Genomic DNA, 18,073 nt, shown 5'->3' on the forward strand with positions numbered 1-18,073 from the left:
GCGTTTGCCTTCATTGGTGCCCCTTTCCGTTTGCTTCTATGTGTGGTCATGAGGGTGGGGGTCCCCGGAAGAAAGGAAGCGGTGGAGCCGTATCTTTTGCCAGAGGGGTGGGTTTTATAGGTTTGTTCAGTCTTTACAACTCAACTTTTGGCTCTGGAGGCTTCGCTTGGCTCTCCTCCTTCAGCTCCTCTTTGGGGGCCTCCTGGAAAATAAGAATAAGAATAAGAAAAACCACCAATATCATCAAAGCCACAACTGAAAAGTCTACGACAGATCCCAAGTGTAGACTTTGCAAGGAAGCAGACTAAACTATAGATCACATCCTCAGCTGCTGCAAGAAGATCGTGCAGACAGACTACAAGCAGAGGCATAACACCATTGCTCAGATGATTCATTGGAACTTGTGCCACAAATACCATTTGCCTGCGACAAAGAACTGGTGGGATCATAAGCCAGAAAAAGTTACAAAGAACGAACACGTCAAACTACTGTGGGACTTCTGAATTCAGACAGACAGAGTTTTGGAGCACAATATTCCTGATCTCACGATTGTGTTAAAAAACAAAGTATGGATTGTCGATGTTGCAATCCCAGGTGACAGCAGGACTGAAGAGAAACAACTGGAAAAGCTGACACAATATGAGGATTTAAAGATCGAACTGCAAAGACTCTGGCACAAGCCAGTCAAGGTGGTCCCAGTGGTGATCGGCACACTGGGTGCAGTGCCTAAAGACCTTGGCCTGCACTTAAACACAATCAGCGCTGACAAAATTACCATCTGCCAGCTGCAAAAGGAAACCCTACTGGGATCTGCACACATTATTTGTCGATACATCACACAGTCCTAGACACTTGGGAAGTGTCTGATGTCTGATCTAATACAACAGCCAGCAGAGTGAACTTGTTTGCTGTGTACTAATCTTGTTATGTTTCAAATAATAATAATAATATTTTTATTTTTGTATTCCGCCTCCATCTCCCCGAAGGGACTTGGGGCAGCTGGGCAGCTTGCACATGGCACAAAGTGGTTTGTTGGGGGGGGGGGTGCCGACACTTACCGGGGGCTCCTCTTTGGGAGGGGTTTCCCCCCGGTTTTCCAGGAACATTGAGAGGCTCTCTAGGTCTCTGTCACCCTGGTACTCTGTCATCTATGGGGCAGAAAGGAGAGCGCATCAGATCCTTGCCCTCATATATACCTCTCCCCCCCCCCCCCTCAGCAATCCAAGCGCTTGGGCCTACCTCTCTTCCTTTTCCAGCAGGGAAGTAGTAGAGCGTGGGGAAGGCGCGGATAGGCAGCCCTGGCACCTCGTTGGCCGTGGCGTCCATCTCGGCAATGAGGATGTCCTGCCGGTCCTGGAACCTCTGGCCCAGCTGCTCCCAAGCGGGCGCCATGGCCTTGGAGTGGGGGCACCAGGGGGCATCTGGGGTGGACACAAGCGCAGGCCCTTCAGTGAGACCCTCCCTCGGCTGCCTCTCACTCCATGGGACCATTCTATGGATGAGGGACTACAAGACCCATCATCCTCTGTTGGCTGAGGGTGTTGTGGGGACCTGCCCCACAAGGGGCAGCACCACTGCTCCCATTTCCCCTCACAGTCAAGGATTCCCCCCCCCCCCCCACCAACACCATTAGGGGTTCCCATTGGGTACAGCAAATGAGTGACCACTTACAGAACTTGACGAAGACATCCTTGCTCTCATCCAAGGCCACCTGCTCAAAGGTCTGCCCCACCAAGGTCTTCACTGGCCGCTGGTCCCAGTCGCTTGGGGGCTCCTCGCTCATGAAGTAGGGCTGAAGGATGGAGCCGAAGCAGAGAGTTGGGGCAAAGTCCCAGAGCGCCCCACAAATGACGGAGGCAGAAGCACAAAGAGGCAAATGCCCTCAAAAACTGGAGCTCTTTTCTTGCCCCGGTCTCCAAACCCCCCCCCCCCCACACCATTTTAACTGCCCCCCACCTGGACTCTGCTCTCCAGCACATCCTGGCAGAAGGTGTTGATGGTATTTGCGGAGAGGCCCTGCCCTTCCTCAATGTCCAAGGAATACTTCTGGTTGGTCTCGATGTGAATGAACCGAAGGGCAGGGACCTGATGGCTCTTCAGGCCGAAGAAGTGGAGCAGGCTGGCCCCATCCCCACCGACATCAGCCACCACAAAGAGCACCTGTGAATAGGAGGGGACAGCCTTGAGGCCCTCTGCTGGCAACCTCAACCCCCCCCCCCCCCGGGGCGGCTCGTCCATTATGCAAAGTAAGCAGTCGCAGAACACTTTTTTGCCAGGGGTGCAGAGGCGCCTCTGTAAATGCCCCTCGACCACCACTTGAGGAGCGCCCCCTCAGCTCACAGCAGCCCTAGCAGTCCGGGGGGAGCCTTGGCTTTCTTGCCTTGCTGCCAGGCGATCATCTTCCCAAAGGGGCTGGGCCCTTGAGCTGTGCCTAGCCCCTCTCATTCCTGCTCCACCTGGCCACCGGGTGCGCGAGCAAAGCCGGTGCTCAATCGTTCTCCATGTTCGATCCCTTCCCCATGACCAGCTCCCTTTCCCGATCCCCCGGCTCTCCACCCGCCTCTCCTCCTCTCCCCAATCCGTGGGTGGGCCAAGGGGCGGAGCCGCCACACCTGGCCCGCTTCGGGTCCAGAGGCATGCCTGAAGACCCCAGCATGCACACCAAGTCGCCTCTTCTCCTGACTTTCTCTTCAGCCATTGGGACCAAGAGAGAGAGAGAGAGAGACCCTCCGGCTGAAGGTATCTCCCACCTCCGCTCCCTCCTTTGTTTTTGCGCCTACCTTCGGGAAAGGTGGGCATCTCCACCTCTCTCTCTCCCTCCCCCCCCTCTCTCTCTTGGTCCCAATGGCTGAGGAGAAAGTCAGGAGAAGAGGTGACTTTTGATGCACACGTCGGGGTCTTCAGGCACGCCTTCGGACCCAAAGCGGGCCAGGCAAGGGAGCAAGCGTAGTTACTGGGATGCATAGTTCATCTACAATCAAAGAGCATTCTGAACTCCACCAATGATGGAATTGAACCAAATATGGCACACAGAACTCCCACGACAAACAGAAAATATATATCAATGATTGGTTGGGGGGGGGGGGTGCCAAAATGCTTACCGTTGAAAATTACCTAGGGCCGGCTCTGCCCCCCCCCCCCACCTGTCAGGCAAATAAGCATCAAAGCCATACCCTTCTCAAGATGAGAGGGCTGCTAGACAGTTGCTGATGTTGAGGATTGGGTCCTCATTGGCCATCCCATATCCCCACTGTACAGACTGGTTCAAGATTGGGAAAGAGTATGGTGGGGTTGTATCCTCTCACCCAACCTATTCAACTTGTATGCAGAACACATCATGCGACGTGCGGGGCTTGAGGAATGCAAGGCTGGAGTTAAAATTGCTGGAAGAAACATTAACCTTAGATATGCAGATGGCACCACATTGATGGCCAGAAGCGAGGAGGAGCCAAGGAGCCTTCTCACCAAGGTGAAAGAAGGAAGTGCAAAAGCTGGGTTGCAGTTAAACATAAAAAAACCAAGATTATGGCAACAAGAATGATTGACAACTGGGAAACAGAGGGAGAAAACATGGAGGCCGGACAGACTTTGTATTTCTAGGTGCAAAGAAGACTACAGATGCAGACTGCACCCAGGAAATCAGAAGACGCTTACTTCTTGGTAGGAGAGCAATGACCAATCTCGATAAAATAGTGTAGAGATATCACACTGGCAACAGAGATCCGCATAGTTAAAGCAACTGTATTCCCCATAGTAACCTATGGATGGGAGAGCTGGACCATAAGGAAGACTGAGCAAAGGAAAATAGATGCTTTTGAACTGTGGTGTTGGAGAGGAAAATTCTGAGAGTGCCTTGGACTGCGAGAAGATCCAACCAGTCCATCCTCCAGGAAATAAAGCCCAACCGCTCATTGGAGGGAAGGAGACTAGAGACAAAGTTGAAGTCCTTTGGCCACATCATGAGGAGACAGCAAAGCCTAGAGAAGACAATGGTGCTGGGGAAAGTGGAAGGTAAAAGGAAGAGGGGCCGACCAAGGGCAAGATGGATGGATGGCATCCTTGAAGTGACTGGACTGACCTTGAAGGAGCTGGGGGTGGTGACGGCTGACAGGGAGCTCTGGCGTGGGCCGGTCCATGAGGTCATGAAGATTCGGAAGTGACTGAACAAATAAACAACAAATCCTCACTGTAACAGTAACACATTAGCTGGGGAGAGCAGCGAAGGGGGGGATCTCACCTGGTCCCGGAAGGTGGGGGCCGCTCCCCGGAAGCCTTCCAGTAGTCCCGGATGGGGCCCCTCTGTCTTGTTGAGGAAGAGTAGCAGGTGGTTGGGGACCTTGGCTCCAAATATCCTGGAAGAGTTCTGCGGAGGAAGGGTTGGGGGACAGGCTGAGCCTGCGTGCCACTGGTGGGGGGAGGCACCACATCCCTCCCTGCCCCAGGACCCCCTCAACTCAGAGAAGCAATGTTTCCCTGCTTCTAAGACCTGGTTTGTGAATTCCACCACCGGCTCCAGACTTTGCACTACAAGGAAGTGAGCCAACTCTGTCTCATCCAGGCTCAGCTCCTCGTCAACGGGGAAATCCACTCTGGGGACATCACTGCCCTCCGTGTCCTGGGGGGAGGCGCAAAGAGAGAAGGACCTTTAGGAGGAGGGAGGCCAAGGTTCCCATCCAAAGCAACGCCATTCACAGGGGACACCAGCCTCACCATCCGCCGGAAGAGGGCCACCGTTTCCCCCAAGACACCGTATTTATGGAAGAGGGCTGGGCGGTCAGTGAGGGCCACGGCCACAATACCATCGTCCATATCGTCGGCCACCTTGCAGAAGAGGCGCGCCTCCTGACCCTCAGGGTCCTGAAAGAAGGGCAGCTGAAGAGTGAGCACATGCTCCTTGTTCTCCAGAGACTAACATCATTGGCTCCCAAAGGTGGCCATCATGGCCCCAGGGTGTAGAACTCACGTGGAAGAATCCGATGGCAGACACTGGATGGGCACCCAGGAAGGCTGTGACCTCCTCCTCCGCGGTGAGCAGTGGAGCGCTGGGTCTGGCCTTCCGCTTCATCCAGGCCACAATTGCCTCAGCCTCCCTCTCACCTGGACAAAAGGTCAGGGATCAGTGGGGCTCCACGGAGGGCAGGTGCTGCAGTGGGTGCTCACAGGTCAGGGGGACCCTCACCTTTGTAGTCTATGGGGTGGCTGCGGTCACCCTCCCGGAAGAGCTTGAAAGTTGGGAACCCAGCGACGCCAAACTCCTTCCGCAGCTCCAGCTCCTGCGTTCCGTCCACCGAAGCCAGCCTCAGGGCGCCACCGGACCCTTCCTCCTTCAGCATGACAGCCGCCTTGGAGTATTCGGGGGCCAGCGCCTGGCAGAGGTCGCTCCAGGGGGCATCTGGCAGAGAGAAGGGGCCACCCCAAAAGAGGCACTGGGAAGCAGGGCATGGCAGTAGGGGGAGGGGGCATGGTGCCAGGCTTGGGCCCAGGAGCCACGCAGGCACTGTTTGCATGGCTCCTGACCCTGCAATGCTTCAGAGGCTGTTTGCTTTTCCAAGGTGCCCCTGATACGCCTTCGTGGCGCTGAGTGACTGCCTGACTCTTGACGGTAACGGCATTAAGGAGTGGTCTTTAGGAGAAGGACCAGATCCCGAAGGCAGCAGCAGGCACAGTCGCTCCCACCCCAGTGACCCCTCATAAAGAGATGGGGGGGGGGGAGAGAATGATGCAGACCAACCCCTCCTTTGCTCCCACCCCCCTCTGCCCCTTCGCCCACTCACGGAAAAGCACCAGGAGCAGCCGGTTCTCCTGCAAGGCCTGTGCAAAGCGCTGCTTGTCGAGGACCAAGACCTCTTCTTCCTCCTTCTCCTCTTTGAGGTCAGGTTCTCCAGGGAGGGCTCCCCCTTCGCTGGGCCCTGGCTGTCCCTCTGTGGGAGTCTGCCCCTCCTGAGTGGCTGCCCCTCGTACCCAAGACAGGGCCAGGCATGGGATCAGCATCAGTATCATCCACTCAGGCAAGTGGCCCATGGTGGAGGCAACCCAGAAGGAAAGGTGCCCAAGGAGCTACTGGAGCCAGGAGACGCCAGGAAATGATGGGAGGGGCCCAGATAAGGCTCACCTGCAGCCCCTCCCTTCACCCCCACCCCGCCCCATAGATTCTTCTGGCTCTTTGCGACCCGCTGCTCTCTTCATTGGAAGGACAGAAGTGGGAACTAAATCCTTGGCCTGCATTTCTTGGGGGAAAGGGTCCCCTTGAAAGTTGGGGGGGGGGCCTCTGGGCTCTGGACCAGGTTGTGGCGCAGCTAGTTAGTAGCCAGCTGCATTAAATCACTACTGAACCAAGAGGTCATGAGTTCGAAACCAGTCCGAGTTGGAGTGAGCTCCCAACCATTAATAGTCTAGCTTGCTGTTGACTTAGCTCGAAAGACAGTTGCATCTGTCAAGTAGGAAATTTAGGTACCGCTTTATGCAGGCAAGCTAATTTAACTAATTTACGACACCATAAAACCTTCTAGCAGCATGCACAAGAATGAGGAAGTACTCAATCAAGGACTCGGTATTTCAAGTGGACAGTGAAGCAGCGGCTCCCCCTGTGGCCAGAATCGAGCATACCCACATGAAGCCAGAAAGCTGGAATGTTAAATTGTCTCTATGTCTGTCTATATATGTTGCATGTCTAAGTGGCATTGAGTGTTTGCCATGTATATGTGCATTGTAATCCGCCCTGAGTCCCCTGTGGGGTGAGAAGGGCGGAATATAAATACTGTAACTAAATAAATGGATTTGTCCCTGCCAGCCATGAAACACAATCTCCCGCTTTCCTGTTTCATATGGGAATTTGGGGAGTTGCAGAAGGACACCTTCCAAAGAGCCCCCCCCCCCCCCAAGGCGGCACTTTCCTTGACTCCTGCTTCATTCATCCCTTGTGCTTTGGTTGACCTCTGACCCTTGGAGTTTCCTTCCAGAACGGACTGCAGAACCCGGTGGCATTCCATGGAACGTGCGCTCCCGTTCTGTTGCCCTTTAAGAATCTCTCATCTCTCTGGGCCTATTGCTGTGGTCAGCCATGGGAGCAAAGGGTGAGGCCTGCTTTTGAGTGTGTTTGTGAGGATTGGGGAAAGGAAAGGGGCAAATTTCAGCTAGCCCTTCCTTCCCCAAGTAAGCCTCTCCTCTGGGCCTCTCCTTTTCCTTGCAGGGAGCAAATGTGTGGGGCCTGGGGGAGCCCCCTCCGGAAGCCAGGTAAGGGCTGGAAGCACCTGAGTTTGGGGTGGGCCTGCCCGTCTTCCCATGCCCTCTTCTGGTCCTTTGCCTTTAGGACAGGACCGTCCCCCTCATTTCTATGGAGAGCCTCCTCGGCTTTTTTATGGCTGCCTCCAAAGGGCCACTGGATCCATGGACAGACAGAACACGAACTATACAGGCCACCCCCAAATTATAAACAACCATCTTCCAAACGAGGCTGAGACAACCGGAAGGGAGAGAAATTTTCCCTTTGGAAGGAAGGGAAATCCACTATTTGAGAACTTACTGTCAGGGGGAAAAGGGGTCTCCACTGAAAATTTATCCCAATCCTTGTTTCCACAACAAGCCAAATTTTCCAAAATCATATTCTCACAGGGACAGAAAGTGAGGTGGAATCTTCTAAACAGGAGCACAGACAGGAAAGGAAACCCCACCAGCGTGTTTACCCTTCCCTATTCCCTCCAAAGCTTATATATCTCTATCTATCTGGCAGGAGTTGCATTTTAAAATGCCCCTGTTCTGACTTACATACAAATTCAACTTGAGAGCAAACCTACAGAACCTCTCTTGGTTGTCACTTGGGAACTTTTTTTTTTACTTGAGAAACTGCAATTCGCTTCTGGTGTGAGAGAATCAGCTGTCTGCAAGGACGTTGCCCAGGGTGTGTTCTGTTTTACCATCCTTGTGAGAGCTGACAGAGGGAGCTCAACCTGCTCTCCCCAGATTCCAACCGCTGATTTGTCAATCAGTGGTCCTGGCGGCACAAGGGCTTAACCCATTGCCCCACGGGGGGCTCCAAGGTGCAGAGTAAGACATTTCTACATGCCACTGAATAACTATATTGATCTGAACCTCTGACTTGTTGGTCAGCAGTCCTGCTGGCACAAGGACTTAACCCATTGCGCCACAAGAGGGCTCTTTCCTACTTGGGGACTGCCTGTATATTGTATTGTCGAAGGCTTTCATGGCTGGAATCACTGGGTTGTTGTAGGTTTTTTCAGGCTATGTGGCCATGTTCTAGAGGCATTCTCTCCTGACGTTTCGCCTGCATCTATGGCAAGCATCCTCAGAGGTAGTGAGGTCTGTTGGAACTAGGAAAATGGGTTTATATATCTGTGGAATGACCAGGGTGGGACAAAGAAATCTTGTCTGCTGGAGCTAGGTGTGAATGTTTCAACTGACCACCTTGATTAGCATTGCCTGGGGCAATCTTTTGTTGAGAGGTGATTAGATGTCCCTGATTGTTTCCCCTCTGTTATTTTGCTGTTGTAATTTCAGAGTTTTTAAATACTGGTAGCCAGATTTTGTTCATTTTCATGGTTTCTTCCTTTCTGTTGTAATAGTTCACATGCTTGTGGATTTCAATGGCTTCTCTGTGTAGTCTGACATGGTGGTTGTTGGTGTGGTCCAGCATTTCTGTGTTCTCAAATAAAATGCTGTGTCCAGGCTGGTTCATCAGGTGCTCTGCTATGGCTGACTTCTCTGGTTGAAGTAGTCTGCAGTGCCTTTCATGTTCCTTGATTTGTGTTTTGGCATTGCTGAGTTTGGTGGTCCCTATGTAGACTTGTCCACAGCTGCATGGTATACGGTAGACTCCTGCAGAGGTGAGAGGATCCCTCTTGTCCTTTGCTGAACGGAACATTTGTTGGATTTTCTTGGTGGGTCTGTAGATTGTTTGTATGTTGTGTTTCTTCATCAGCTTCCCTATGCGGTCAGTGATGTATGGCAAGAACACTTTTCCTCTGGGTGGATCTTCGTCATAGAATCATAGAATTAAAGAGTTGGAAGAGACCTCATGGGCCATCCAGTCCAACCCCCTGCCAAGAAGCAGGAATATTGCATTCAAATCACCCCTGACAGATGGCTATCCAGTCTCTGTTTAAAAGCTTCCAAAGAAGGAGCCTCCACCACACTCCGGGGCAGAGAGTTCCACTGCTGAATGGCTCTCACAGTCAGGAAGTTCTTCCTCATGTTCAGATGGAATCTCGTCTTTACTCTCGTGGCTTGTTCTTGGTCTTGCTGCTCTCCTGATGTCTGAGGTGGAGTCTCCATTGGCCTGGAGAGCCCAGTTGAGGTGGTTCAGTTCATCTTGGAGGAGGTGGGGTTCGCAGATTCTTTTTGCACGGTCTGCCAAGGCTTTAATGGTGCTTCTTTTTTGACTTGGGTGACGGTAGGAGTTTTTATGTAGATATCTATCTGTGTGTGTGGGTTTTCTGTAGACTGTGTGAGCCAATTGTTGATCTGTTTTGCGGATGACTAGGACATCTAGAAAAGTCAGTCTTCCTTCATTTTCTTGTTCCATGGTGAATTGAATGTTTGGGTGGATGCTGTTAAGATGGTCCAGGAAGCTGTTGAGTTCTTCTTCTCCAAATGGTGAAGGTGTCATCCGCTTAAGTGGCTGAGGGGGAAAAGGAAAGGGACTGAGGCTGTGAGGAATGGTGGGAGTTGGAGTCCAAAGCATCTGAAAGGTCCAAGGTGGCCCATACCCACTCAGGCTGGGGAAAGGCCAGAGGAGAGCAGGCATCGTCCTATCCCTTGAGCTGGACCCTGTGCTGCAGGAGGAAGAGGAAGGCGAGGAGGCGGCCTTGATGGAGGCGTCGGGGGCCTCGCTGCTCCACGTCTTGGCCCTGAAAGGCGACTGCGAGGGGGCGCTGCAGCTGCTCTCGAGGGGACCCAAAGAGGACCTCCTCCGCCGCCAGGTAGCATGGTTGTTGTTGTTGTTACTGACTGGACTGATGACCCGCTGACCCCTTCCTGACCCCTCCTTCTTCCTCTTTAGGATTCCTCAGGCCGGACGCCACTCTTCTGGGCCACCGAGAACCGGCGGAAGAGGATGGCGGAGCTCCTGCTGGAGCACGGGGCAGACCCCGGCGCCAGGGATCACGTGAGCAAGGGGGTCCCGGTTTCATCTCAATCTCCTCGCTCCAGGCCCCGCCCTCTCTGGGCAGTGAGACCACGTTTCGAAGCCCCGCCCCATTCCCTTTCCCTAACGCCAGGCCCCGCCCCCTCTGGGTGGGAATCACACCTGGAGGCCCCGCCCCCATTCCATCTCCTACCGCCAGGCCCCGCCCCTTCTGTGGAGGGAGACCACGCCCCCACCCAGCTACCCTCTTGTCAGGCCCCGCCCCTCTTGTTAGTGAGACCACGCCCCCGAGGCCCATCCCATCCCCGTACCCATCTGGGGAGTGAGGCCACGCCCCCATTGAAACCCAGACCGCCAGGCCCCGCCCCCTCTGGGGAGGGAAGGATATCACACTCGAAGGCCCCGCCCCCAATATGTTATCCTACCACCAGGCCCCGCCCCCTCTGGTAAGGGAGACCACGCCCCCATTCCTTTACCCTCTTGCCAGGGAGGGAAACCACGCCCCGAGGCCCCACCTTCTCGTCAGGCCCCGCCCCCTCTAGAGAAAAAAGGAAATCACATGCCGAGGCCCCGACCCATTCCATTCCCATACTACCTTGGAAGAGTGACCACGCCCCCAATCCAGTCCCCTATCGCCAGACCCCGCCCCCTTTGAGAAGGACTATGCCCCAGAGGCCCCGCCCCATCTCATTCCACTCATGTTCAGGCCCCGCCCCCTCTAGGAGGGAGATCACACACCCGAAGCCCCGCCCTCATTAATTTCCCTAACGCCAGGCCCCGCCCCCTATGGGGAGGGGTATCAAGCACCCGAGGCCCCGCCCCCGCAAGGTTTCTTTGAAGGCTAGGCTCCGCCCCTCTCCGCCTCTGTCTCCTCAGGCTGGGAACCTGTGTCTGCACCGGGCGGCCTTCGTGGGCAGCGCCCGCCTCGCGCGGCTCCTCCTGGACGCCGGCTCCGAGTTGGACGCGCCCAACGCAAGGGGAGAGCGCCCCTCGGCCTTGGCTCGAAGGCAGCGGCGCCTCAAGTGCCTCGCGTGAGTGAGTCCACTAAGAGTGGCGGGGAGGCGGGGCTTCCAAGGCGGTGAGTGCCTCCCTCCCTGCTAACCACGCCCCCTCCCCGCTAACCCCGCCCCCTCCGTCCGTCCTTTCTCCAGGCTGCTCCTGTCACTGGGCGCCGCCTCTTCGCCGAAGGACCCGCCCCCGAGGCTCCTCTGCAGGTGAGGCGGGAGGGCGTGGCCAAGGCCAGGGGAGGGGGCTCTGGTTTCAGCCACGCCCCCATCTCAATCCCCGCCCCTTCTTAAAGGGACATCTCTCGCGGCCTGGAGGCTTTGCCCATCCCCTGCCTGAACGGCGTCGACGAGGAGGGCGCCCCCGGGGACTTCCTCTACGTCACGCAGAGCCTGCTCTCGGACTCGGCGGAGGCGCCCCCGGGCGGGTGGGCGCGCAGGCAGGTCAGAGGTCGGGGGGAGCTGAAGGGAGGGGCTCCCTCTCCTGTGAACGGATCCCAACTCTGATACTTCCTTCTGAACTTCCTCAGCACTGCTCCTGCGGCCCCGGATGCCCCGCCCCAGGCTGCTCCTGCCTGCTCCGCTCCGACCGCAGCGCCGCCTGCTACTCCCCGGTGAGAGGCCCCGCCTCTTACATCCAGGGGGCGTGCCCTTCTGAACCTGACCCCGCCCCTTTCTCCCGCGCAGGAGGGCCGCCTCCTCTTATTGGACGCCGACGCCGCCCTCTGCGAGTGCCACGTGCTCTGCTCCTGCGGCGCCGCCTGCGCCAACCGCGTGGCCCAAGGAGGACTCCGGTGAGAGGCCACGCCCCCTAACTGCGAAGAGGGTTACACTCCCCCTGAAGTTACAGGTCCGCAGTCTGGGAGTCCTCCTGGATTCATCGCTTATGCTTGAGGCTCAGGCGTCGGCGGTGTCTGGGAGGGCTTTCGCACAATTGAGACTTGTGCGCCAACTGCAACCGTACCTTGCGAAGGCGGATCTGGCTGGAGTGGTTCATGCCTTGGTCACCTCTAGACTGGATTACTGTAATGCGCTCTACGTGGGGCTGCCCTTGAAGACGGCTCGGAAGTTCCAACTGGTCCAACGATCAGCAGCCAGGATGTTAACTGGGGCCCCTTACAGAGAGAGGACAACCCTCCTGTTCAAGGAGCTCCACTGGCTGCCGTTTATATTCCGAGCTCAATTTAAGGTGCAGGTGCTTACCTACAAAGCCCTGAACGGTTTGGGACCAGCTTACCTGCGTGACCGCATTTCCATCTACAAACCTACACGCTCACTTCGGTCATGGAGAGGCCCTGCTCGTGATCCCACCTGTGTCGCAAGCTCGCTTGGTGGGGACGCGGGATAGGGCCTTTTCCGTGGTGGCCCCCAGACTCTGGAACACCCTTCCCAAAGACCTTAGACAGGCCCCCACATTGGCAGTCTTCAGAAAGAACTTGAAGACTTGGCTTTTCCGATGCGCCTTCCCAGATTAGGAAATCTCCACTACCAAGTCCCATAAGCACCTTATCAGAACCAATGACTGCTGCACATCGCACTTGCCCTAGAAGCCTCATATACACCTCCTGTCACATCAGCACTTTTAATTCTTGTACCCATTACTTTGGCCTGGCCCAGTTTTTATTGTGTTTTAGTGTATTGCTTTGCCTGTTGTTTATTTGCTTTGTCCTGTTTTTAATTGTTTGATTTGCCTAGTTTGTGTTGTGTGTTGAGGCCTCGGCCTGTGTAAGCCGCATCGAATCCTTCGGGAGATGCTACCGGGGTACAAATAAAGTTTAATAATAATAATAATAAAATAAAGGAGGCCACGCCCCCTCGTGTCCCATTCAGCCAATGACGAAGCACACTTTCTCTCCCTTCCCTCTGGCAGGACCCAGCTGCAGCTCTTCCGTTCCGCCAAGAGGGGCTGGGCGGTGCGCGCCATGCAGGACTTGGCCCCTGGAGCCTTCCTCTGCCAGTGAGTCTCTTCCTCTGACAGTGTGGGGGCGGGGTCTCCGTGGGGTCAGAGGAAGAGATTGACAGGCCTAAACCCCTCCCTCCTTCCCTCCTTCGCAGGTACTTCGGGGAGCTGGTTTCTGAGGAGGAGGCCCGGAAGAAAGAGGAGGAGGGGGCTGCCCCTGGATACTGCTTCTTGCTGGGCGCCCAGGTGATATTTATTAATCGTGTCAGGAGCAACCAGACATTTGTATTACAATTTTAATCAAACAAACAAACAAACAGACAAAGCACAAAGTTTGCAAGCTTGGTAGTTGATTAAATGTCCTTTGACCAGTATCTGGCCACTTGGAGTGCCTCTGGTGTTACTATAAGAAGATCCTTCATTGTGCATGTAGCAGAGCTCAGGTTGCATTGCAGCAGGTTGTCAGTGGTTTGCTCTTCTCCACACTCGCATGTTGTGGTTTCCACTTTGTAGCCCCATTTCTTAAGGTTGGCTCTGCCTCTCGTGGTGCCAGAGTGCAGTCTGTTCAGCGCCTTCCAAGTCGCCCAGTTTTCTATGTGCCCAGGAGGGAGTCTCTCATTTGCTATCAGCCACTAATTGAGGTTCTGGGTTTGAGCCTGCCACTTTTGGACTCTCGCTTGCTGAGGTGTTCCAGCGAGTGTCTCTGTAGATCTTAGAAAACTATTTCTTGATTTAAGTCGTTGACGTGCTGGCTGATACACCTGATACTCAGGTGATAAGACCCTCCCACTCCGGGCAGTGGACCCCTCCTCTCCCCTCCTGTCAGTAATCTCTGACCCCAGAGCCCCCGGTGGCGCAGTGGGTTAAACCCCTGTGCCGGCAGGACTGAAGACCGACAGGTTGCAGGTTTGAATCTGCGGAGAGGCGGATGAGCTCCCTCTATCAGCTCCAGCTCCTCATGCGGGGACATGAGAGAAGCCTCCCACAAGGATGATAAAACATCAAATCATGCGGGCGTCTCCTGGGCAACGTCCTTGCAGACGGCTAATTCTCTCACACCAGAAGCGACTTGCAGTTTCTCAGGTCTCTCTCTCTCTCTCTCTCTCTCTCTCTCCCCCCCTGGAGGCTGGACGCGGGTGCTGCCTGGACGGGCGTCGCTATGGCAATGTGGCCCGCTTCCTGAACCACTCCTGCCTCCCCAACTTGGTGGCACTTCCGGTCTTCACGGGGCTGGAGGTCCCCGGAGTGGCCTTCTTCGCCGGCTCGAGGGGCGTCCGGGCAGGGGAGGAGCTTGGGTGAGGAGAAGGGGGCGTGGTCTATTTATTTATTTATTTGCGACATTTATATGCTGCCCTGCTGGCTTACAAGATATATTTACATAAACTATATTATGTTATTAGCACACTACAATATCAGTATTAGGTATTACTATATTGTTCTAAACCATAATATTGTAATATTATTAGAAATATTACATGTAATATATAATTATAATATAATTATAATGTATTTATTTATTTACGACATTTACATGCTGCCCTGCTGGCTTACAAGATATATATACATAAACTATATTATATTATTAGCACACTACAATATCAATATCAGATTTTACTATATTTTACTAAACCATAATATTGTAATATTATTAGAAATATTACATGTAATATATAATAATAATATAATATAATTATTATATTATATAATTATTATATATAATTATATATTATATAATTATTATATTATATTATATATAATTATTATGTATTTATTTATTTACGACATTTATATGCTGCCCTGCTGGCTTACAAGATATATATATATACATAAACTATATTATGTTATTAGCCCACTACAATATCAGTATTATATATTACTATATTGTACTAAACCATAATATTGTAATATTATTAGAAATATTACATGTAAAATATATGTAATTATTAGTATTATTTTTCATTACGTTATAATGTTATAAATATTATATTAGTATAGCCCAGGGGACAAGGAGGAACTATGCCCTGGTCCCGCCTCTCTTCACTTTGGCCCAGAGTGGCAGTTGATGCTAGGAGGGGGCGTGGCAAGCAAGGGGCGGGGCTAACAAGGCCCGCCTTCCCTCCCTCATTGGTGTAAGAAGAGGAGGCGGGGCTACGAGGGGCTGTCAATGCCAGCCTTCCCTCCCTCTCTAGGGTAAGAAGGCGAAGAGGGGGGCGGGGCTATGTAGGGGGCGGGGCCACCAAAGCCCGCCCTTCCCTACCTCGGGTAAAAGGGAGGGGTCGGGGCTACGGAGGGGCGGGGCCACCAAGGCCAGCCTACTCTCCCTTGGTAAGAAAGAGGAGAGGGGGCGGGGCTGCGAAGGGGGCGGGGCCGCCAATATCTTTTCTCTGGAGTGAGCAGAGGGGGCGGGGCCACCAAACGCCCGCATTCCCTCCCTCCCTCCTTCCCTCCTGTCTTCCCAGGTTCGACTACGGAGACGACTTCTGGGCGGCGCAGCGGAGCCGAGGCGTGTCCTGCCTCTGCGGGGAGGCCGTGTGCAGATACTCTGACACTCGGGAAGCCCCGCCCCCTCGGGAAGCCCCGCCCCGCGGCTTCGCCTTCAAGACCCTCCGCGCCCCGCCCATCGCCGAGATCCACAAAAAGGCAGAAAAGAAGAGGAGGGGCCTCGGCTTGGCTCCGCCCCCCAGGGCTCATGCGCGCCAATAAAAGCCTGCTGAAGGAACCTGCCGTGGAAGCCCCGCCTCTTCTTTCGGAGGGAGGATAGAGGGGCGTGGTCAAGGGAACGCCCCTACTCTCTGGGGGCGTGGCCTGCTGCCATAGACATGGGAAACATGGGATCCCAGTGTGCTGATTTGGTGAAATTCTCACTTTTAATTCTTTATTTATATTAATTATAAGTAAGAATAATATAAAGACTATAAATTATTATAAAAATAATACAAATATAATATTATTAATATAATATAAAAATAATTATAAATAATAATATAAATAATTATAAAAATAATATAAATATAATATTATAAATGTATTATAAATAATATAAAAATATAATTTATCATAAAATAATATAAATATAGTATTATAAATATATTAATTATAAATAAAAATAAAAATAATATAATTATAAAAATAATACAAATATAATATTATAAATATATTAATTATAAATAATAATATAAATAATATAAATTATTATAAAAACAATATAAATATTATATTATAAATATATTAATTATACATAATAATATAAATAATATAAATAATTATAAAAATAATATAAATAATTATAAAAATAATATAAATATAATATTATAGAATATTAATTGTAAATAATAATATAAATAATTATAAAAATAATATAAAAATAATATTATAAATATATTATAAATAATATAAAATATAATTTATTATAAAATAATATAAATATAATATATATATTAATGATAAATAATAATATAAAATATTAATTATTATAAAAGAAATACAAATATAATATTATAACTATATTAATTATAACTACTAATATAAATATAATATTATAAATATATTAATTATAAATAATAATATAAAATATAAATTATTATAAAAATAATATAAATATAATATTATAGAATATTAATTGTAAATAATAATATAAATAATTATAAAAATAATATAAAAATAATATTATAAATATATTATAAATAATATAAAATATAATTTATTATAAAATAATATAAATATAATATATATATTAATGATAAATAATAATATAAAATATTAATTATTATAAAATAAATACAAATATAATATTATAACTATATTAATTATAACTACTAATATAAATATAATATTATAAATATATTAATTATAAATAATAATATAAAATATAAATTATTATAAAAATAATATATATTAATTATATTAATTATAGATTCATTCTTTATTTATAGGGAAACTTTGGCCTTTCAGGGGTTTTGGACTTCCAACTCCCAGCATTCCTAACAGCCTCAGGCCCCTTCCTTTTCCCGCTCAGCCGCTCAAGCGGCTGAGGGGGGAAAGGAAAGGGCCTGAGCCTGTTAGGAATGCTGGGAGTTGGAAGTCCAAATCACCTAGAAGGCCCAACTTGGCTCACACCAGTATTAGACAATGATGGAAGAAGACAATAACATCAAAGTACTTGTTTATAAGGCTGACATCTACAAACCTAACTCTTTACTTCTGGAGCGACACCATCACCATTGCCTTTGAGGAATCCTTCAAATCTCTTGGGAAGAAGAAGTCAGGCAGGAAAAAAACTTCCAAGGAAAGATCACTAGAATTGAAGCTATGGCCTTCTGCCATCCACTTTTGCTGGACCGAATGCCTCATTATCCGAAGGCCCAAAGATACCTGACTCCCAAAGCAGTTGCTTGACTATCTCAGCTCAAGGACGGAAAAAAGACAATGAAAGAGGTAGAAGTGAATCAAGAAAAAACTGGAGGCCAGTTGTGACCAACAGTGCTGTGGATTTTGAGGAGGAAATAATGGAGGGAAGAGTCTGAGAGGAAATCACTGTCTGCATGGAAACCCAGGCCCTCTTTGTGAAAGGGAAGGCCCTGTTGATTCAGAACAGGCTTCCTTAGGGTGGCCCATGATTTTTCCCTTCAGAAGAAGGCAGTCAATCTCTGGATTGATGATGATAGTTATATACTGTGTCAGAAGTGAGTTGAGAATACAGTTAATGTATATTTAAAAACACAAACTTTTAAAGGGGTTATTGTGAGTTTTCCAGGCTGCATGGCCATGTTTCAGAAGCATTCTCTCCTGATGTTTCACCTGCATTAGTGACAGGCATCCTCAGAAGTTGACAGGTCTGTTTGAAACTGAGAAAAATTGGTTATTATATCTGTGGAATGTCCAGAGTGGGAGAAAGAACTCTTATTTGTTTGAGGTAGGTGTGAATGTGTCACTTGGCCACCTTGATTAGCATATAGTGGCCTAGCAGTTTCAAAGTCTGGCTTCTTACTGCCAGGGGGAATCCTTTGTTGGGAGATGGTTTTTAAAAGTTTTAAAACTCTGAATTATGCTCACTGTCCTTTGACCAGAAGC

The 18,073-nt window shown here is 50.5% G+C and overlaps 2 protein-coding genes across 2 annotated transcripts; one reads left to right on the forward strand and one right to left on the reverse strand.

The window, feature by feature from the left end:
* Window positions 1-94: 94 nt before the first annotated feature.
* On the reverse strand, window positions 95-8,649 carry LOC132782043 (protein disulfide-isomerase A2). The gene is made up of 11 exons (XM_060786688.2): window positions 5,775-8,649; window positions 5,180-5,392; window positions 4,964-5,097; window positions 4,711-4,857; window positions 4,487-4,615; window positions 4,238-4,363; window positions 1,957-2,160; window positions 1,672-1,792; window positions 1,240-1,421; window positions 1,059-1,148; window positions 95-202 (listed from the first exon to the last, which is right to left on the reverse strand). The coding sequence occupies exons 1-11, from the start codon at window positions 6,019-6,021 to the stop codon at window positions 134-136; spliced, it is 1,662 nt and encodes a 553-aa protein (XP_060642671.2). The 5' UTR covers window positions 6,022-8,649; the 3' UTR covers window positions 95-133.
* On the forward strand, window positions 7,061-15,772 carry LOC137097958 (histone-lysine N-methyltransferase EHMT1-like). Its single transcript, XM_067473449.1, has 12 exons — window positions 7,061-7,073; window positions 7,190-7,233; window positions 9,795-9,935; window positions 10,016-10,120; window positions 10,976-11,130; window positions 11,251-11,313; window positions 11,400-11,554; window positions 11,723-11,897; window positions 12,974-13,060; window positions 13,159-13,249; window positions 14,129-14,298; window positions 15,463-15,772. Exons 1-12 carry the CDS (start codon window positions 7,061-7,063, stop codon window positions 15,704-15,706), a joined length of 1,443 nt encoding a protein of 480 aa, XP_067329550.1. The 3' UTR covers window positions 15,707-15,772.
* The last annotated feature ends 2,301 nt before the right edge of the window (window positions 15,773-18,073 follow it).

The sequence above is a fragment of the Anolis sagrei genome, chromosome X (assembly GCF_037176765.1).
Source record: "Anolis sagrei isolate rAnoSag1 chromosome X, rAnoSag1.mat, whole genome shotgun sequence".
NCBI lineage: Eukaryota > Metazoa > Chordata > Lepidosauria > Squamata > Dactyloidae > Anolis > Anolis sagrei.